Source organism: Haematobia irritans, chromosome 5, assembly GCF_050003625.1.
Source record: "Haematobia irritans isolate KBUSLIRL chromosome 5, ASM5000362v1, whole genome shotgun sequence".
Taxonomy (NCBI): Eukaryota; Metazoa; Arthropoda; class Insecta; order Diptera; family Muscidae; genus Haematobia; species Haematobia irritans.
The window spans coordinates 33,431,499-33,454,697 of NC_134401.1; the positions used below are offsets into that span (position 1 = coordinate 33,431,499).

The 23,199-nt window shown below is 28.4% G+C and overlaps 1 protein-coding gene across 2 annotated transcripts in view; it reads right to left on the minus strand.

The window, feature by feature from the left end:
• Positions 1-8,859: 8,859 nt before the first annotated feature.
• mbl (splicing regulator muscleblind) overlaps positions 8,860-23,199 on the minus strand; it is a 318,509-nt gene continuing 304,169 nt past the window's right edge. The window contains exons 10-11 of one of the 2 annotated variants that reach the window (XR_012723872.1): positions 14,811-14,895; positions 8,860-8,997 (exon numbers count right to left, since the gene is read on the minus strand). Coding sequence is in view for 1 of the 2 variants with exons in the window: in XM_075313800.1 (XP_075169915.1) it covers positions 22,022-22,034; positions 22,657-22,732 (89 nt within the window). In the remaining variant the exon portion in view is untranslated. Of the gene's footprint in view, positions 8,998-14,810; positions 14,896-21,644; positions 22,035-22,656; positions 22,733-23,199 lie in introns of those variants that run through there. The other variant, XM_075313800.1, reaches the window with a different exon arrangement.

The following is a 23,199-nucleotide window of genomic DNA, read 5'->3' on the forward strand; positions in this document are numbered from 1 at the left end:
TTGTAGTGATTAATGTTTATGGCATATTTTTAGGGGGTTTGGGGGAATGGAAAAAGATTATTGGTATTGAGTGAGTGAGAGAAGCTATTTAGATTTTCGTTTTGTTTTCTATATTTGTAATTTTGGTATGGATTTTTTCAGTTTGTATTTGTTTTTTTTTCGTTTGGTTTTGTAATTATTTACTTGTTGTTTGATGGTTGGTTTTGTTTTTGTTTTTATTTTGCTTTGTTTTGTTCATAGGTATGTATTTAAAAAAGATCACATTTCAATTCTTTTTTCCTCAAAGTATATTTTATTTATATATTTTATTATTATAATATATTAAATTTGTTAGTTGATTTGTGTTATTATTATTGAAGTTATTCGAGTTTTATAATATACTTTCATCATCATGCAGTTCATAATAATATAATTTTTTTTTATTATTATTTTAATTTAAATATTGAATGTTTTCTATTATTATTATTATTACTAGTAATAATAATAAAGGTAAACCCATAAATATTATTTTTTAAATTTGTATGTATGACACCAAACATATATAAAAGATTTGCACACATAAGAAACTGATATAATGTATTAATATAAAATTAAATAAATTAAAAGAATTTAATATTAAAAAAATGTATTAATAAATATAATATTAATAATTAATTAATTATTTAATACATTGATAAACTACAATTTAAACTAATTAATAAATTAAAATTGTAATTAGACAGAATTTTAATTTTTTTCCTTATGATTAAGGTAATTTCCTTTAATTGATAATTTTTAATTTTTACTGTTACACAAATTGATGTTACCACATAGTTAAACAATATCATGAGTTGTTATTGGGGGAATTACTGGGTTCATGTGTTTCTTATGTGTGCAAATATTTTCTTTTAATGTTATAGTTAAATAACAATGTTTTTTTTTGTTTTCAAAGAACACAAACTGAATATACTACTGTTTGTAAATTGGAACTTTTTTATACTTTTGGTTATCTATATGTGTATATATATATAATGGTTTTCTTATAAAACTTCAGTATTATGTTTTTACATATGTTGTAAAAGAAAAAAAAATAATAATAATAATAACATATATTGTATAAATGTAAAAATTATAAACTCAGGAAGATGTGGTGTTTTGTTTCATTATTGTTATTATGGTTTATTTTTATATATATTTATTTATTATGTATATATTGTATTGTATTTAAATATATATATAATTTATTTTTGAATTTATGTAAAAGTATTGTTTGATTTAAAGTGTCTTCTTTTAGTTATTATTTTAGGTTTTCATAAAAAAATATTTGTTTCAGTGTCAGTTTTTCGGTTTGGTTGTAGAAAAAATCAAAGTGTTTTATTTTTTTTGTTTTATTTTTCTTTAACTTTCCTAAAAAAAGGTTGTCGTTTCTGTTGTAACTTTAGTGATTTTGTTTTTCATTCATCTTAATTTGCTGTCATTTAAAAATATTTTAATTTTGTTTTCATCGGTTATAAATCGTTGTTGCAAAAATAGGACGTGATTTTACTTTATTTCTTTCTGTTCTATTTTAATTCTGTTGTTCTTGTTGTTGAATTTCCCCTTTGTTTTGGTTTTTTAGTTTACTATTTAAATATTTTGATTATTTGTATTAATTTTTATTTTTATTGAAATTTGTTTTAATTTTCTGTTGATTTCAGTTAAAAACTCTTTGAAGATTTCTTCACATTTCATCATAGATGTATAACGAGTATATGAATCATATCGGTGCTGCTATTAAGTTTTCTTTTCCTTCAATCTATGGCTATATTTATCATTTAACAAACAAATAAAATAAAATTATATTTATAGTTTTGTTTTTTTGGGGGAGGAAAAAGGGGGGAGTATAATCCAGTGTTAGTTTTGTTATCATTCTTTCAAATTTTCTATTGGAATATGGAACACTAGTATATATTTTTTCAATGTTTATATTTCTATTTAATATTTTATTACTAATATTGTTTTGGTTTTGAATAGTGTTTTGTTAGGGGAGTGGGGGTTTGAAAAAAATATTGGTTTTCTTTCTTTTTCTAAGTCTTAACTTAAGAGGACTTTAGTTTTATTACGGAATAGAAATAATTAAGTTTTACTATTTATTTGAAGTTTTGCTACTCTATTTATTAGTTTTTTTTGTTGTAAATAATTCATCAACCTTTAATTTTCTTAATTATTGTTAATGGAAATGTGAACGTTTCAAAAGTGCAAACGGAGGCGATAGAAAATGTAGTATCACCTTAAAAAATGTTTTCTATAAAAAAAATATATCTTAAAATCTCGAAAACAAAAAAAATATATTTTGCGGAAAAAGGTAACCATTTGCAGGTATTTGAATGTTATTAAAAAATACCATCGTTTATAAAATATATTGAAAAAAATCTGAAATGGCATCACCTTTCGTTGGCTGATGATATGGGTTGACAACATTGATCCAACAAGGTATTGTAAAATGATACAAATACTTTTTTCCCATATAAATCTTCTTGTTTTATATCAATGAGCTTTACTGTAATTTGGCAGCACATGTCATGAAAATGGCATCACCTTTCTTAAACTGAAGGTGTTGTTATTTACAATAGTTTCCATGAATACTACAAAAACACCAACAACTTTTTCGAAAAATCCTTTTTGTTCTGGTGTTTCGAGAAAAAAAAAACTATTGCTACAATTTGGTTGCACTTTTTTCGAAAATGGTATCACATTTTATAATAAACACAAAGAATTGTGTATATCAATCGAAACTACCTGCCAGGCGGGGATTGGCAGCATTTTTTTTTTGAAACTTATATATATTGAAATTTCGTATTTATTTGCTTTTAGTTATTGTGAAAAGATTCAGAAATAGCTTATTGTTTTAAAACGTTATATTCTAGAAATCTGGCATTGCCAAAAAATTATTTGAGTATTAAATTTTTCAAACATTTTAAAAGTCATGGCACTCAAAAGAACAAGGAGTAGGGAAGTATAACAGAAGGTGTAGAAGTTCGTTTAAATTCTTTAAATATGTATCCCATTGCCAAAAAAACCCTTACCGGTTTTTTAGTATTAAAGTTTTAAAAGTTATGCCAGCATTTTATATTCAAAAGAACATAGAGTTTGTAGGGTGTAGAAGTTCGATAAAATCACTATAATTCTATAAATATTTATTCGATTGTCAAACATCGTTTAAATGATTTTTGTGACTTGGCAACACTTTTTTTAAATACCTTGCCAATTGTTTCAACAACTTCCCTTTTTGATCTTCGCTTTTCCCTTTCACCATTGAAGTATAAAAATTAATGTGTTCAAAGAAATGTGTAATTTATAGCCCATGTTGTAGCATACATTTAGGGGTGATAGCAATTTCAATAACTTGACTACACTTTTTACAAGAAATCCTAATTTCTTTCACTACTATTTCTCACAGAAAGAATTATATAGGAAAACAAGTAAATTTGTAATTTAAAGGGCCATATTGTGTTTTACATAATTTTCTATTTTGGCAAGACTTAAATCCATACAAACTTGGTAACACTTTTTTGTTTTTTTTTTTTGTTTTCAGGTTTGAAAGTTTTTGCTGATTCCTCAAAGTCTAGAAAAGTGATTTCCTACTGCTTTCGTTTGCACTTTTTTATATATTACGAAAAATTCCTTTATGTTATTGAAATATCCATTGTATTCATTTGTTCTACTTGGCTTCTATGAAATATTTTGGGTTTCCAGTTGTTTTCAGTTTTCTTTTATGATTTTAATATATGTTTTTTTTTTAGTTTTCACTTTTTTGTTCTTGTATAATTCAATAAATTGTTCAACAGCTCTTTAATTTTTCATTGTATTTTATTTAATTATCTTTTTGTCGTAATTAAGTTTCCTAGAAATCTCTATAAAATTATGTTTCTATTTACTTAAAGTATAATAATTTTGTTTTTGGAAAAAATTTCCATAGTGTACGACTTACGTTTCTGTTTTCCTCTTTACTTTCCCATTTTGTCTAGTATGTAATAGAGTGTGTGGATGTGTTTTGTTTTTTTTTTTTCTCATGATTACTCTAAAAATGTGTAGATTTCTTTGTATCAATTTCGTTTGTTGGTGTATTATATTTTTATTTTTGATTATTTTTGTTTTAAGTAAAATTTTAATGTAAAAAAATGTGTCAGTTGCTGTTTTTTTAAATGTTTGAGTGTATTGTTTTTTTTCTTCAGTGTTGTTGTGAGTGAATGTTGTTTCTTTAAATATTTTTTTCTATAAGTGTATAGTATGTGTATGTGTGGCTGAAATTTATATAAATAATTTAAGTATAACTACGGGATAAAATGGTGGAAATTAATTAAAGTTTGAATTTTCTATTGGTAAGATTTATGATTTCCTTTAAGAAAAGAGAGAAAATATTTTCCCAACCATTTTTTGTATTGTTGGAAATCTATTAACCATCTGAGGAAATCTTAGTAAAGTGCAAGATATTTTGCATTTATATGTAAAGATAAAAATGTTGTTTTCTAATTATTATATTTTTTTAATATCTAAGTTAGACAGATAGATATCTGGCAACTCTATTGTAGGGTTACTACAAAAGTGAGCCACAACATTAAAACACCGTTATTTTATGTTTGTCACTAATTTTCTTGGAAACATTTTATTGGGAATTATTAAAAATAGAGGAAATTTTTTTAAGAAAACGATAAGCTTTTATGAGTACATAAGACATTCGATAACAGGGAGCAATTAATTTTTTGTGTTTTATTTTTCAAATTAGTTGAAATTTTTTATTCATATTCCAAAGTAAGAATTTATAAATTGGCATCACTTTTTACTGCATGCCCTAGTTAAGAAAATTTCCAAAATAAATTGCTCGATAACAGGGAGCAATTTATTTTGTATATTGTTGTTTTGTCAAATTATTTTAAATATTTTTATTTATTATTAATGGTAAGAATTTATAAATTGGCATCACTTTCTACTGTATGCCCCAGTTATGAAAATTTCCAAATATGTGGTTTTCTCCTTAAAAATGATTTGGCATCATTTTTTTATGTAAATAATTAAAACTTTTTTGTCGAATGTGTACGTTTGGTTATCCAAGGTAAGAATTTATAAATTTGCAATCAATCTCTAGAGTGATGCCATCTATCACCATTTTTTAGAATAACTAGTTTAAAGTAGTTACATCAGCTTTATTTTTTTTTTCTAAATCTGGATATCATTCTTTAATACCTTTACCCTTTATTTATATAAGGTTCTTGTTATATTTACGTTATCAAACACCATTAGAAATAATTCTAATTTGGTTAAACTCGACTAAATATTGTTTTTGTTGGAAATAAAACTTGAATATAATAATTATTAAGTTTTACAATATTACTATCGTAGGTTTAGGTATTTTTTGATTTAATGTAGATTTATTGAGGAAAAAAACTTGGCATCACTTTGTGTTGAATATATTGAAACAATGTAATTATTAAGGTTTACACTATCACTATCTAAAATAAATTTTATTTTTTTTCAATATTGGCATCATTTTTCTATGAATGTCGATTTTTTGGAAACAATTTTATGTTTACTGCAATAGGTCATATATAGAGAAAAGTGCAATAAAAGTCAAAAATGTCTAAACGGTATATTCACCCACATTACATGTGACTTCGTTTGAGGAAAGAATTAATTCGAAACAAATGGTCAAAAATGGAAACAATTTTATGTTTACTGCAATAGGTCATATATAGAGAAAAGTGCAATAAAAGTCAAAAATGTCTTAAACGGTATATTCACCCACATTACATGTGACTTCGTTTGAGGAAAGAATTAATTCGAAACAAATGGTCAAAAATTTCACAAGAAATTTAACTAAGGCAGCACTTTAATTTAGCATGCTTTTTATGATATTCTCATGTCATTAGAAGTACATTCTATATATTAAAAAAAAAAACATTGTACGTATTACAACCACTTGTGAGAATGGTAGGAAATTTCATTACACTTATTAGAGTAGTATCAAATATTTTGGCATCACTTTAACAACGAGTTTTTATATGTTTTTTCTTAATTTCCGTTTTCTTTCTACATGAAGCCAAGATTCGTTAAATAAATCAAGGACAATTATAACATCGTTTATTCCATTGGATTGGGAGAAACTTATTTTTATGATTTAGAAAAATGGCAAGAATTTTTCATGTAATAAAATTTTAATAAGTGATGCCAAGTTTTAGGTTGAATTAATTTAAAAAGACAAAAAATTGGTTAACAAATCCATTTAAAGTTGAGTTCAAGGTATGCTCAGAATATACATATACACAAACTTTTGAAGTGATGCCAAGTTGTGATACGTTTTTTCTTTTCATAACTGTTGATGCCCAGCTTTAATTTGGTTTAATTTAGAATGAAAAAAATTATTTGCAAATCCATTTAAAAATAAAGTTTAGTTCGAGGGCTTTACATTTTTTTAAATAAATAAAATAATAGAATAAATCTAAGTGTAAACAAAAATGTAAAATGAATGCATCTTCTTGCGTATTTTTATGGCTATGAGCATTTTCCAAATGGCATCACTTTTTAATGTTTACCTTTTTATAAGTGATGCCAAGTTTTAATTGAATTATTTTAGAAAAAAACTTGTTTCCAATAAAGTTTTGTTCAAAGCATGCTTATATTCTAAGCAAACAAAACTTTTGAGTGATGCCAAGTTGTAAAAAATTAAAAAAAAGACGTGGATATTTTTAGGGACATTACTATTTTTGTTCTTCTTGTCGATAACTTTGTAACAAATGGATTTTTGACCTGGTTTAGTGGTACTAAATTGTTGAAGGAAATTGGGCGGCATTTGAAGCAAAAGAAAGTTTCAAATATTATGAATAGAAAACAAAAACGTATTTGGTTCTTTTATCGAATGTCCATGACTTATTTAAAATACTAAATTTTTCTCATTAGAAAAACACAAATGGCAGCACTTTTTAAATGTTTACATTTTTTTTTATGCCAAGCTTTAATTGAATTACTTTAGAAGGAAAAAAAACTTGTTTGCAAATAAAGTTTAGTTCAAGGGATGCTTATATTCTAAGCAAAAACAAAAAAAAAACTTTGAGTAATGCCAAGTTGTAAAACATTAAAAAAAAACTTGGATATTTTTAGGGACATGATTATTTTTTTGTCTTTTCAATAACTTTGTAACAAAAGGCTTTTTGACCCGGTTTAGTGGTACCAAATTGCTGAAGGAAATTGGGCAGCATTTTAAGCATTTGAAGGTTTAGACCTTCAAAGCAAAACAAGTTTCAAATATTATGAATTAAAATATAAAAACATAATTGGTTCTTTTATCGAATGTCTATGACTTTTTTTTAAATACTCAATTTTTCTCATTAGAAAAAAAAAACACAAAAATAGATTTGTTTTACAAATTATGGAGCTATACTATATGAGTTTTTGTAATTATGATTTTCTGTTTTATTTTCTACACTAAAAAAAATAATATATACTTAAACACTAAAGAGATATAGTACATAACTATTTAAAACACACATAAAAACTTAAAACAAAATAATAAAAATAATAATAAAATGTTTTTGTATATTTACGGATATTAACAAACATTAATGCAAATCTAAGATTTGATCAATTTTATTTTTCTTCATGTTCAAAAAATATATATTTAGTTTTGTTTTTTAAAAAGTCATTTAGTGGGACTTACAACTTAATTTTTGTAAAATCGTAAAACGATTTCGTATTAGATTCAATTTGCTGAAAATCGCTCCCAAAAATGTTCTATTCAATGTTGCGGCTGCGCTGTTGCCGGATATATGAAAGCTGTAGCATGTCCGGTCTGATGATGGGGATGATGGTGTGACAAGGTGGTGGCACCTGTTAGAGCACTAACATCGGGCGATGTTGTCAAAATTGGAATGCAATTCGCACTGTAACTGCTGTTGGACAAAGTGGAGCAGCCCAAGACGAGTGGGGGCTGGGTGGCAATAGCTAATGTCATGGCGGTCGCAGCACTAGGTGGTGGTGGTGGTGGGGCCTTAAGAAAATTTGTTGTGGTCGTGGGTGGTAGAGGGGCTGCTGGTGCAGCTGCTAAAGGCAAGTAATTAGCTGCCATTGGTGTTGGTATTGTTGCTGTTGATGTCGTTGAATGCGTCGTGGTTGTGGATAATGTGGGCGAACAGGCCTTGGAGCAGGACGAAGAGGCAGAGGAAGAGGTCGAGGCAGCCGATGGAGAATAAGGTGAAGTGGTTATGTGATGATGATGATGATGATGCTGGGGTTGATGACTTGGATGTTGTAGGCTATGCTGTTGCATTTGTTGCTGGTGGGGATAACTACTTTGGTATGCTGTTGTATTGGCAGTTGTATACTGTAACTGTTGATATTGTTGTTGTTGTTGCTGCTGCTGATGTGGTGAGGTATGATAGATATGTGGTACTGTTGTTATATGAGTAGTGGGAGCGGCATGGAACAACTGGCTCGATTGACTTGTCAAAACTTTTGAAGTGGCCATTGTTGTAGGATGATGGGTATATCCAATTGTTGCTGGGGTATAAAAATGTTGCTGTTGCTGGTGTTGTTGTTGTTGTTGGTGCTGCTGTTGATGATGAGGTTCAATAATAATGAGATTATTATTGTAATTTGTGGTAGCAATAGTCGTTGCTACCGCTGGCATAACACCGCAGGAAGTAGCCACTTTGTGTTGTTGCTGCTGATGCTGCTGCTGCTGTTGCAAGAGATGTTGTTCGTATTCATGTTGCTGTTGTGATGCTTGTAATTGATTGTGTTGTGTATTTAGATTAGCTATATTGCTGTTATTATTGTTGTTGTTAATGGTGCTGGTGATGTTATTGGTATTGTTGTTGCTGCTGTTGATGTTGTTGTTGCTGTTGCCATTTATTAATGCTGCCATTATATTAGCCGGCGGTAATACAATAGGTATGTGATAATATTTACATTGTTTACGTCTGCACTGACCATTGGCATGATCACGACACACAGCCACACGTTGATCACATACTTCAACCTTATCGTCTATATGAACACAAGAGAAGATATTAAAAAAAATAAATTTTTTATAAATTAATAGTTGCATATATTGCTTGGGATTTATATATATAAAAAAAAATTATAAAATAATTTAATAAATTTAAATATTAAATGTGTGTGTAAACTAAAGCTTTAATTAGTGACTTATTTAGCCTTATATAATTATTTCGCTATTTATATAAACTAAGCTAAAACTAAATTTAAACTAGTATTAAACATTAAAAAGAAGGAGAAAGAGAAGAAAATTCTTTAGTTTAATTTTATTTTACATTAAAATCTGAAATAGCCACTATATTGGTTTTATTATTTTATTTTATTTTTTTAAGTCGTTTGTTTGTTTTGATAGTTTGTTTCATCTATGATAAGCAATCAAGATTATGTTATGGTGTTATTAAAAAAATAAATAAATAAATAAAAATGTAGTCCTCATAAAGACAGTGTTTTTTTGGAATCTAACATTCTCTTCAGTTTCTCTTCAGGATACTCTGATACAAAAAGCTTTACTTTGTAGACCTGCTCCATTTTGTAGATACCATCGCAAATCCTTTAAAATTGTTGGGTGCTATATGAACCGATGCCGGTGCTATATGAATCGATTTGGACAAAAATTTTACAATTCTACAAATCTCTAGATTAAAAACTTAAACCGGCTAATGTCCTGCGACGGAATAAAATGTTTTGAAAAAATATACAAAATATTTCATACAACATACAAAATATTTTTATGAAATTTACTAAAAGCGCATTTATGATTTATAGGGAGATGACTTATGTTAGAATTAAGTAAATTTGAGGTATTTTTACAATTCGCTTTTTGATTTAGATGTTGCGATTTTAAAAGGAAAGCTAGTTGTGTTTTTTTGCAAAATATTTGACCACATCGGGCGATATTTGCAGAGGTAGAAATTTCAGAATTTTCGGAGCAAAACTTTAGCCTCTGTGGTTATATAAGTTTAAAACGGTCAAAAGATATACTATATGGGAATTATATCTAAATCTGAACCGATTTCAACCAACACACTGATACACTTTATGACACTATCAATTGTATTCCTTGTGTAAAATTTAAAGCAAATCAGGGTAAAACTCTGGCTTTTGAGGCCATATAAGTGCATATAGGGCGAAAGATAGATATGGGCGCTATATCTGGACCGATTTCTTACAAAACCAATAGGGTCATATTCTGACTCAAAACACATCCTTGTGCTAAATTTTAAGTCGATTGGACTGAAACTGTTGAAACTAGACTTTGATCACAAAGATGTGTTCACAGACAGACGGACATTACTAAACAGACTCAGGGTTCGACCCTGACCATTATTGGCAAAGACGCCATGTCTCTATCTCCTCTTCTTCTAGGCGTATATGCAAACATATGCACCAACTTATAATACCCTTTTTCACAAAGTGACTTAGTGTTTAACAAGTGGTTCTAGATGGTGTTCAAGTGCAGGCAATTGTTGGCGACGTTTCATGTATTACACCATAAATCGTTGTAATGATACTGGTAGTCGTGCCAAACACATTTCTATCAGTCCATCTACACATAAAACAATATTTTTTTGATTCAATTACGAAATTCATTGATCCAATTAATTTTTTAATTGAAATGTCTTCAATCACAGAAATGATAGCCACCGTGGTGCAATGGTTAGCATGCCCGCCTTGCATGCACAAGGTCGTGGGTTCGATTCCTGGAATCGGGCAGCACTCAGTGATAAGAGAGAAGTTCACCAAAGTGGTATCACAATGGACTGAATAGTCTAAGTGAGCCTGATACATCGGGCTGCCATCTAACCTAACCTAACCATGTATTACACCATAAATCGTTATAATGATACTGGTAGTCGTGCCCAACACATTTCTATCAGTCCATCTACACACAAAAAAAATATTGTTTTGATTCAATAACGAAATTCACTGATCCAATTAATTTTTTAATTGAAATGTCTTCAATCACAGAAATGATAGTATCAATTAAAAAATTAATTGACACTCAATTAAAAAATTAATTGGCACTCAATTAAAAAATTAATGATACTATTATTTTGTGGGATTGGTTTTTATTTCCATTAAAAAATTTGTTGATACAATTAAATTTTTAATTGAATATTTTTCAAAACTCAATTAAGATTTTAATTGGAAAATTTTTCGTGAATTTTTTTCTGTGTATTGTTTATTTGCAATATCGTATAGACTAGTACTTGGAAACAAATATGACATTCACACAAACAATTTTTTCTGATTCAATCACGAAATGGTCAATTAAAAAATTAATTGAAAGTTAATGAAAAAATTAATTGATTAAATTAAAAAATTAATTGATACTATTTATTATACCCTCCACCATAGGATGGGGGTATATTAACTTTGTCATTCCGTTTGTAACACATCGAAATATTGCTCTAAGACCCCATAAAGTATATATATTTTGGGTCATGGTGAAATTCTGAGTCGATCTAAGCATGTCCGTCTGTACGTCCGTCTGTTGAAATCACGCTACCTTCCGAACGAAACAAGCTATCGACTTGAAACTTGGCACAAGTAGTTGTTATTGATGTAGGTCGGATGGTATTGCAAATGGGCCATATCGGAACACTTTTACGTATAGCCCCCATATAAACGGACCCCTAAATTTTGCTTGCGGATCCTCTAAGAGAAGCAAATTTCATCCGATGCGGCTGAAATTTGGTACATAGTGTAAGTGTATGGTCTCTAGGTTAGGTTAGGTTAGGTTATGTGGCAGCCCGATGTATCAGGCTCACTTAGACTATTCAGTCCATTGTGATACCACAGTGGTGAACTTCTCTCTTATCACTGAGTGCTGCCCGATTCCATGTTAAGCTCAATGACAAGGGACCTCCTTTTTATAGCCGAGTCCGAACGGCGTTCCACATTCCAGTGAAACCACTTAGAGAAGCTTTGAAACCCTCAGAAATGTCACCAGCATTACTGAGGTGGGATAATCCACCGCCGAAAAACTTTTTGGTGTTCGGTCGTAGCAGGAATCGAACCCACGACCTTGTGTATGCAAGGCGGGCATGCTAACCATTGCACCACGGTGGCTCCCGTCTCTAACAACCATGTCTCTAACAACCATGGAAAAATTGGTCCATATCGGTCTATAATTAAATATATATATTAAAATATAGCCCCCATATAAACCGATCCCCAGATTTGGCTTGCGGAGCTTCTAAGAGAAGCAAATTTCATCCGATCCGGTCTCTAACAACCATGGAAAAATTGGTCCATATCGGTCTATAATTATATATAGCCCCCATATAAACCGATCCCTAGATTTGACCTCCGGAGCCTCATGGATGAGCAAAATTCATCCGATTCGGTTGAAATTTGGTACGTGGTGTTAGTATATGGTATCTAACAACCATGCAGGAATTGGTCCATATCGGTCCATAGTTATATGTAGCCCCCATATAAATCGATCCCCAGATTTGACCTCCGGAGCGCCTTGGAAGAGCAAAATTCAACCTATCCGGTTGAAATTTGTTACATTGCGCTGGAATATGGCCGCTAACAACCATGCCAAAATTGGTCCGTGTCGGTCTATAGTTATATATAGCCGATCCTCAAAAATAATCTTCCAAAATTTTATTCCTATAGAAAATTTTGTCAAAATTTTATTACTATAGAAAATTTTGTCAAAATTTTATTACTATAGAAAATTTTGTAAACATTTTATTACTATAGAAAATTTTGTAAACATTTTATTTCTATAGAAATTAAGCTGATGGCCTTAGTAGCCAATGCTTTGTCCTTTTTTATCTTGTAGTTACTATAAGATTAAAATAAACAATAAATAAATAATTTATTTCTATAGAAAATTTTGTCAAAATTTTATTTCTATAGAAAATTGTGTCATAATTTTAATTCTATATAAAATTTTGTCAAACTGATTTATATACGTATCTAATCGGCCTTTTTTTATTTAATATATACACCGTATGGACTAACTTACAATTGAGAAGACGGTGTTAAGAAGTTTTAAGATACCTTGCCATCGGCAAGTGTTACCGCAACCCAAGTAATTCGATTGTGGATAACAGTCTTTAGTACTAGTTTCTATGCAATCCATGGTGGAGGGTACATAAGATTCTGCCTGGCCGATCTTACGGCCGTATATACTTGCTTTTGTGATTGATTTTTGTGTCAAATTATCAATTAAATTAAATTTTTAATTGAATATTCTTTAAAACTCAATTAAAACTTTAATTGGAAAAATTTGCTTGAAATTTTTCTCTAAACTTTGCTGAACAAATTAAAAATGGAATTAAATCGTGAACATTTTCGTGCGATTATTTTTTAAAAATGAACGACACTGATTAATTAACTTAATTTATGTTGAGCGCCAACATATTGAGACAAGCTTTGGCGTTAGTGGGACTGGCCAATATTGCATGACCATTTGGCCGTTAAAAAATTTTTTTTCTCGTTGGATCCCACACAATTTGTGAATGTTTAAAAAAAAAAAAAGACTCGTATCGTTGGGGCTAAATACAATCGCGGCACTTCGAAACACGTCTATGATATCGTGATATGTGATGAATCCTGGATTTAGGTATGAGCCTTACAGTATACCGCAGTCGACTGTATGGGTGTTTCAAGTTGAGTCACATCCAACATAAGTTGCTCGAAGCAATTGCAAGCAAATTAACGTTTTTTTAGGAAAAACTGGTCATATTGTCATCGTACCACTAGAACAAGGAATAACAGTCAATTTTGAGTGGTACACAATCATTTCTTTTCCAGTTGTCTTCTAAGAAATCAGGAACACCAACCGCCGAAGAGTGAGTAATTAAAACATCGATTTGATGGGTCAACTGGCCGTATAGTCCTGAATAGATACCGGAAGTAAGAAATAAAATGAGAGGTCAACGTTTTTCGACACCTGAAGAAGCGGTTGATGCGTTTAGAATCCATGTTTTGGAGATAACTAAATCAGAATGGGGCATATTTTGCGCAATAAAGCAATTTTTGATTGTTAATATTTGTTTTTATTCCCTTATCACGAAATATAAAAGGCAAACCTAGTATAACTCTTTTATCGAAAATTATTTTGACAGTGACATATAATTTGAATCAAATTCTTGAGAATTTGGTTTTGGTTTGCAGAGCAGCAATTGGTTCGACTAATTGCCTTAGTGGTCCTCTAAATATAATGTAATTTTTAATGTAGAACGAAATTCACACTATCAGTTTATAATCACGAAAATATTGTGAAAATATTTTTGTTTCAACCCTAAATATTAAACATTTTCTATGACGAAATTTGTTGATTAATACCCCAAAATTTTTTTTCGACGTAAATTTTTGGGCTTTGGATTCTGTAATAATAATAATTTGTATGCCTTAAATTAATATATATCTTAATATCATAATATTATTTATACAATTTTCAATATATTTAATCCTAAAATCATTACAAATCATATTTAATTATTTTTTTTTCGAAAAAACGATTAAATGACTTTTTAATATTTTCAAAAATAATTGTGTACGGAATTATTTTCAAAGAAGCAAAATCATATCTATGTAAAAAACAAAAAAATAATTAACCTAAAACTTATATTAATCTTTGTATGATAGATATAATCCATAAAAAGCAACTAAGTACAAACTTATGATATTAATCTTCTTCTACTACACTAATAATTAAGCCTAAAAATCCAAAAAAAAAAAAAATAAATAAATATATGTTATGTTGTACCAAAAACCAAATAAAAAAATAAAAAACATAATTATAAACTAAATAAACTTAAGATTTAGCAGCATGCACTTACCTTCAGTTAAATGAACGAATCTACAATTTAACCGACTGCACATAGATCTATTAAAATCTTGGCACACCGGGAGGGTGTCCAGTAACTATATAGGATTTTACAAAATCAAAATAAAACAAAGAGGAAAATAAACAAAAAATTATAATAGGAAGAAAATATACAAATTAAAATTTATTTTGTTTTTTTTTCGAGTGTTTGAATATTTTTTGTAGATGTCGTTGATGTTTAATTGAGGTTCAGCATAAGAACAAGAGTGGTAGATAGTGATGGTGTAGAGAGAGTTGTGTAGATGTTGTTGTTTTTGTTGTATATTGGTGGCATTTGAAGGTGTTTGTTTTTGAGAGTACAAATGCAAATGTAGGGAGACAGAGAGGGAGCCAGGGAGAGCACATAAGGCCATCACATATAAACATTATCAAAATAAAATAATTTTTTTTATTAAATTCGTTTTTAAACCAATATTATTAATGCGAAATTATAATATTGTTTTGTTGTTTTTTTTTTAAATGGGCATTTCATATTGTGTTGATTGATTGTGTTATGTTTTGTTGTTGTTGTGTATTTTGTTTGTTTCAAAGAGAGGAAAAAGAAGAAAAAAGAAAGAAAAAAGAGCAAAAATTAGTATATTTCATATATAATATTGTTCTCATATATAATTTTTTTATATATATATGGTTAAATATTTTGATAATATTGTTAATTTATATTTAATAATATCTATAATTTTCATATGTATAAATTTCAATATCTATATTTTGTATGCATACATAAATAATTATTATTTTGTTAGTTTTTCATTAAATGAAATTTTGTATTTGTTTTGTTTTTCTTATGTTTTGTAAAATAATAACTAAAATTATAACTAAATTATGAGTGTTGTGAGAGTCTGGAAATCTTAGAAACTAAAGAAGAACAAAGCTTTTAGAATAATGTTGAGTGTCTTTGATCAGTTTACTAAATTATTTAGTTGTGTAGAAGCTTGTTTTTTTTAATTTCATAACAAAGCCACATACAAATCGTTTGATCTCTAAATCGTAGTGTTTTCTTTTTTTTTACTATTTTTACTAATAAATTTTCCCCCATAAAAATTTATCTAACTTTCCCTTTCCTATACTTGATATATAGATGAAACAACTTCTTAGAAGTTAAACAAAATGATTTTATGATATTGGTAATAAAACAGGACAGTTCATGGTAATAAGAAACAGAATAGCCAAATACATCTAATTTATTTTTTTAAATTACAAAAGTAAGGAGAATATAAATTTGGTTGCATTAGTTTTATTTCAATCGTATACACAAATATAGAATGGAAAGTATTTATAGGAATTTGAGAGAAAAAACTCGAATTTATGGAAAATGTTGAAATGATTTTCCCTCAGTAATTTTGTTATTAAAGGAAAATTTTCTGAGACAAAAAAACACTTCATATTACCTGTGAACTAAACAATTTTTTGATGTGCTAGTTTCAATCAAAAATGCTGTTTATCTTTCTAAACAGAAAAATATAGTATCTAAATTTAATCACGAAATTAATAGATCCAATTAATTTTTTACTGAAACTGCTTCATTCGCGAAAATGATAGTATAAATCTCCCGACGAAAATTAAAAAAAATTAATTGTTCCAATTAAAAATTTAATTGATTCTGAACTGATTTATGTGATTTATTAAAATAATTGAATCAATTAATGGAATATATTTTATGGAATTAAAATTTTAATCAAACAAATACTGGTAATGGTCTTGGCAAAAGACTAGGTATGTTATGATCCGTTAAATTATATTTTCATTATTTGGGATGCAATTCTAAACGCTAAAGTTGGTAAATAATCTAAATGAACCTGAAATAACAGCCTGTTACTATAACCACATTTCCGTTACTGTTATTGCATTCTCTCATTCTCTCATGTATTAATGATCTCCCCATAAGAAAATGTCTATTAAACCACCAAAGCCGTTAATGCTCCTATCATATACGATAGGGTTACCAACGCTATAACTTAACTTGTAATAACAGCCTGCTACTACAACCACATTTCCGTTACTGTTATTACATTCTCTCATGTATTGATGATCTCCCATCGCAAAATGTCTACTAAAACACCAAAGCCTTTAATGTTATTGTCATAATCGATAGTGTTGCCAACGCTATAATTTTCATTAATTCATCAAATTTATTATAGAATTACCGTCATATTCACACATTAATCAAACGTTTCTTTTCATAGTACTCTGTTTCGACATAAAATTGTCTAAACCCGAATTACTTGTGTTGTATTGACGGCTACAGATGACAACTTATTGATTTAATTATAATCGCAGACCATAGACCTATCTAAAGCTCCTTAGTTATGAATCCGTCTATATATGAGCAATTTTTATTATGGAACCAAATTGGTAATTTTTAATGTTATTTTCACAAGGTGAAATTGAGAGGATCGTAATCACGGTTGCCACAGTGGATTTTGTACTATTTGGTAGATTGGTAGAACTCTTTATGTTTTGGTAGATTTTGCAAAGAGGAGAAATAAACTTTTGGCATAATTTTCTATAGAAATAAAATTTTGACAAAATTTTCAATGGAAATAAAATTTTGACAAAATTTTTTGTAGAAATAAAATTTTGACAAAATTTTTTGTAGAAATAAAATTTTGACAAAATTTTCTACAGAAATAAAATTTTGACAAAATTTTCAATGGAAATAAAATTTTGATAAATTTCCATAGAAATAAAATGTTGACAAAATGTTCAATGGAAATAAAATTTTGACAAACTTTTCTGTAGAAATAAAGTTTTGACAAAATTTTCTATAGAAATAAAAGTTTGACAAAACTTTCTAAAGAAATCAAATTTTGACAAAATTTTCTTAAGAAATATAATTTTGACAAAATTTTCTATAAAAAAAAATTTACAAAATTTTCAATGGAAATAAAATTTTGACAAAATTTTCTATAGAAATAAAATTTTGACAAAATTTCTAAAGAAATATAATTTTGACATAATTTTCTATAGAAACAAAATTTTTACAAAATTTTCTATAGAAATAAAATTTTTACAAAATTTTCTATAGAAATAAAAGTTTGGCAAAACTTTCTATAGAAATAAAAGTTTTACGAAATTTTCTAAAGAAATATAATTTTGACATAATTTTCTATAGAAATAAAATTTTGATAAAATTTTCTATAGAAATGAAATTTTGACAAAATTTTCTATAGAAATAAAATTTTGACAAAATTTTCTATAGAAATAAAAATTTGACAAAATTTTCTACAGAAATAAAATTTTGACAAAATTTTCTATAGAAATAAAATTTTGAAAAAATTTTCTATAGAAATAGAATTTGGAAAAAATTTTCTACAGAAATAAAATTTCGACAAAAATTGTCTATAGAAATAAAATTTTGAAAAATTTGTCTATAGAAATAAATTTTTGACAAAATTTTCTTAAGATATAAAATTTTGACAAAATTTTCTATAGAAATAAAATTTTGACAAAATTTTCTAAAGAAATATAATTTTGATATAATTTTCTATAGAAATCAAATTTTGACAAAATTTTCTATAAAAATAAAATTTTGACAAAATTTTCAATGGAAATAAAATTTTGACAAAATTTTCTATAGAAATGAAATTTTGACAAAATTTTCTAAAGAAATATAAGTTTGACAAAATTTTCTATAGAAATAAAATTTTTACAAAATTTTCTATAGAAATAAAATTTTTATAAAATTTTCTATAGAAATAAAATTTTTAACAATAAGAGTTTGATAGTTTTTTGGTAAAAATTTCCCCCAATTTTGGTAGATTATTTTTGGCTCGAGTGGCAACCGTGATCGTGATGCAAACGAGTCTCCAGGATGCCCAAAAAATAATCTTGGGAATCGATTTTTATGGGAGTAAGGACCGATGTGAATGAAAGTGTGTGTCACCGTTAATTATGAATAAAACGTCTTAGTATCAATCGATATGGACCAAATATTTTGTGATTCAAAATGGAGGTCGTGCACTGATACTCGTTAGAAGTTTGAATACAAAAATATAATTGTTGCGTAGAATTTTTACTATACGAAAAATGGATCAACCCTAGGACCAGTACAGGACTAGTCCCTTATATGTGTAGACCAGATCCAGTTCTGGTCCAAACGTATGGACCGATCACTTTAACTTGGATTTGTCATTGACGAGATAAATTTACGCTTAATGACACGACTTGCTCTGATTCCAAAGGACACTTCGTGGGACAGTTTGGTAGGAACCAATTTCATTTTAAGCATCCGAATCACACCAAAAAGGAAAAATGCCAATAATTGTATATAAGAAAATGATAGATCTAATGATTTTTTAAAATCAAGAGAATATACAAAAAAAAATATTTGAAAATGTAAAAATTGGGTATAGCATCAGTTCTAGTCCTGTGATAGGTCCATCAGTGGCAAATTACATCAATTTCCCGTAGGATATATTACATACCGAAAATTGCAGATCAACAGGACTACGTAGTCAAATTTGCCTCTCGGTTTACATAGGTTAGGTTAGGTGGCAGCCCGATGTATCAGGCTCACTTACACTATTCAGTCCATTGTGATACCACATTGGTGAACTTCTCTCTTATCACTGAGTGCTGCCCGATTCCATGTTAAGATCTATGACACGGGACCTCCTTTTTATAGACGAGTCCGAACGGCGTTCCACATTGCAGTGAAACCACTCAGAGAAGCTTTGAAACCCTCAGAAATGTCACCAGCATTACTGAGGTGGGATAATCCACCGCTGAAAAATTTTTGGTGTTCGGTCGAAGCAGGAATCGAACCCACGACCTTGTGAATGCAAGGCGGTCATGCTAACCATTGCACCACGGTGGCTGGGTTTACATAGAACATTATATAATGTATTTCGAATGAAAATTGCGGTCCAGGGAGGTTCAAATAGAACAATCGGATCATAGTAGGGAACATATACTGTCAAAATATGTAGAATTTTAATCGGTTTGAATGAAAATGGCGGCGCCAGGTGAGTCATGAAATATAATAGGCGATCTAGATTATATGGGAGATATATCAAAACCTGTATCGATATAGGTCATCTTCGAACTTGACTTGCTTCATTACTGAAGGCTGTAGGGTGCTTACAACAGAAAGAGAGACATCGTTAAATTGTCAAAGAATTACCCCCCGATCAATAATATGTACACTGAAAGAAGAGTTTGAGAAAAGACATTTTAGACGAAATTGTCACCCAAAAAAATTGTCACTAATAGTCATTCAGAAGCGATTTCTGTTGGGATTTTACCAAATTGGTTCAGATAAGAAACCAGATTTGCAATATTGAATTACATGAAATTCTGATTACTTCTATATTATTAAAAAAAAACATACAAAAGGTAGCAAAAGAAGCGTTTGGACCAGAAACAGACAGGGTATTATATTCCTAGAGACAGACGGAGGATTCTAAAATTTTACTCAGTTTAGTAAATACATTATTCTATAAATTCTGAAATCATATCGTGAGGTCTTGGCCCTTAAAGTTGCCCACTCAGCAGTGTTCATCACTGATTCGGATAATATATCCCATAAATATAAAAATGATGGAGTTGGTTCACATTCATATTTATCTACCACCCAATTTTTATTAGAGTATTTAGAAGTAAAATGTTCGTTCATAAATACATGGTGACCGAACTCCCATTTTAATTTTTCGAACATTTGGAAGATGTTTACCGTTGACATTTTATATATATATATATATATATATATATATATATATATATATATATATATATATATATATATATATATATATATATATATATATATATATATATATATATATATATATATATATATATATATATATATATATATATATATATATATATATATATATATATATATATATATATATATATATATATATATATATATATATATATATATATATATATATATATATATATTTTTTTTTTTAATTTTGAAATTATTACTGAAGTTCTACTGCAGAGCCTATTTCATCATTGGGATTTTTTTGGATTTTTGTGAGGGAATTTTAATTTAAACTAGGGATTTTTGGGGACAAAAGCATTCTTATTTTGGGACAAGATCCAAAAAAATACTGGCAACACTGCACACGCTCACACATATATATGCGAGAGTACGAAATAGATTAGTGTGGTGGGAATCTGAGAGAATATAAGTGACAACAGGGAACTGAACTCAACATAACGACTGGCCTGAATTTTTTTTTTTTGTATATGAATATGAAAAATTATATATCATATATAAGTTTCTTAACACCAATCACTGTCCTGTTTACGAAAAGCTTTAATAAATAGAAGCTGCCTGATAGCAATCTCTAAAATCTTCCAAATATTTTAATTTTATACAATGATTTTATACAAAAGTGTTGTTATTTTTTTTTTAAATACACATATCAGTTATTTAAAAATAAATAAAAACATTATGAAATACTTATAACTAAAAAAAAAATACATATCAAAGCCTTTGAAAAGAAAACGATAAAATTAAATAAAATATTTAAATCATTGTTGCTCAGAAAGAGAGAGATAGAGAAAAAAGCTTTTGCACATATCTAGAAAGCAGCAAGTTATATAGTCCTCATTCGTTTTTTTTTTTAGAATTCAATAGAACTAATTATGTAGAGTCATACACATACATATTTAAACTAGAATTTGTATTGTTTTTGCAAATTTCATTTACTAGTTTAACAACACACGCACATACACCATAGTGATAGATAGACTAAGAAAGCTTTAGAAATCAAGCTAAGCCAGTTTGAATAAAAATTATAGTTGAAAAGCTGACATAACTCACATTTTCATAGGATTTTTTGGTTTATTGTTTTCATTTTGTTTGGTTTGCTTTAACGTTAGATTGTAGTTTCTCTTTTTGTTTTTGATTTTTCTAATATCACATATAAGTAGTTCTCTTTTTGTTCTCATGATTTTTTGTTTTGTTTGTTTTTTTTTTTTTGGGAATGTTTAAGGTTTTTGTTTTATGAAAAAAAAAGAAAAATCACATAAAACAAATGCTTGTGCTTTGCATTTGTTGGAATAGTTTAGGCTCTAGATTTCAACTTCCTAATTCGCTTGATCTTTATATGATTTGCTTTGATTTTGGTTTTTCATTCTAAGGGATTGTTTCGGTTTGCGCTTTAAGAGTTACGATTATTGTTAACAAACACACAGTTACATATCCTAAATGATGGCACTAGAAGTATATGAAAAAGAGACAAAAAAAGAATAAAAAAGACAAGTAAGCTTTTGATTTGGTTACACGTTGTAGTTGTAGATGGAAATGGTAATGGTGGTGGTTGTGGTAGTAGTTGTGGAATAAGTGGAAATTAAAACGTTTAAAAGCAATAGATACTATTTATAAACTTTTCCCCCTCCCATTGAAGAGAGGAAGTGGGAAAAAGCTCGTTTTGTCCCAATGGTGTTTTGGAATAAAGTTAAGCTTAAAAGCTTTTATAGATCAGTGTTTTGTGTGCTTCGATTTATTTATTTTATATCCAAAACAAAAGCAGAAAACAGAAAGCTTAAAAAGCACAACTAAAGCTTCAGTTCAGAGTTCGGTTTATTTCGTGTGGAGCCTTAGAAGAAAGAAATCTTATAAAAAAAGCTTAACCAAAGCTTTAATTTAAAGGATTTCTTTAAATTTATTTATTATAATTTAGTGGGGGTGGGGAAAGCTTTTAAGCTAAACTTAAGCTTGGCTAAAAGCATGGCATATATAGGCGTTCTTTTATTTTTGTTGGAGGGGGTTTGAGTGAAATTTTTTATCTTTTGATTACAATTTTCATTAATAAAACAAATTAATGTTAATTCCATACCTAATTATGTACACAGTACCATTTATAACAATAGGACACTGTGTGTGATATAATAGCCGCCGATCAGAGTTATGAGCTGCTTGGGATTAGAGGTTCATTGAAACCGCAGTTTTTGGTTAATTTGGATTATGGGGTTGATTCGTTTGTTTGTTTGTTCGTGTGTTCATTATATTATGAAGAGATAAACAAAAAGGGAAAAAGAAAAAATATATATTTTTATTTATTTTTGCTAAACGTTTTATGATGTGTTTATTAACTAAGCTAAGTCATTTATTCAAAATAATTTTAGAATTTTCTTAAAAAAAAAAAAAAAAAAAAACACAATATTTGATTTTAGGCATTGATATATCCTTTACTAAAGGCTATACAATTTATCACATAGGAGTTTTCTGTCATAGTACATTTTATTACTGTCTTTTTTTAAGATTTTTCCATTTGCTGTTTTTGTTTTATTTTTTTGTTAACGATGAAAGGAGTGTCATCATCACCACCATAAGCTATCCTTATAATCATGGACATAGTCATCCGTTTATTTCCATCATC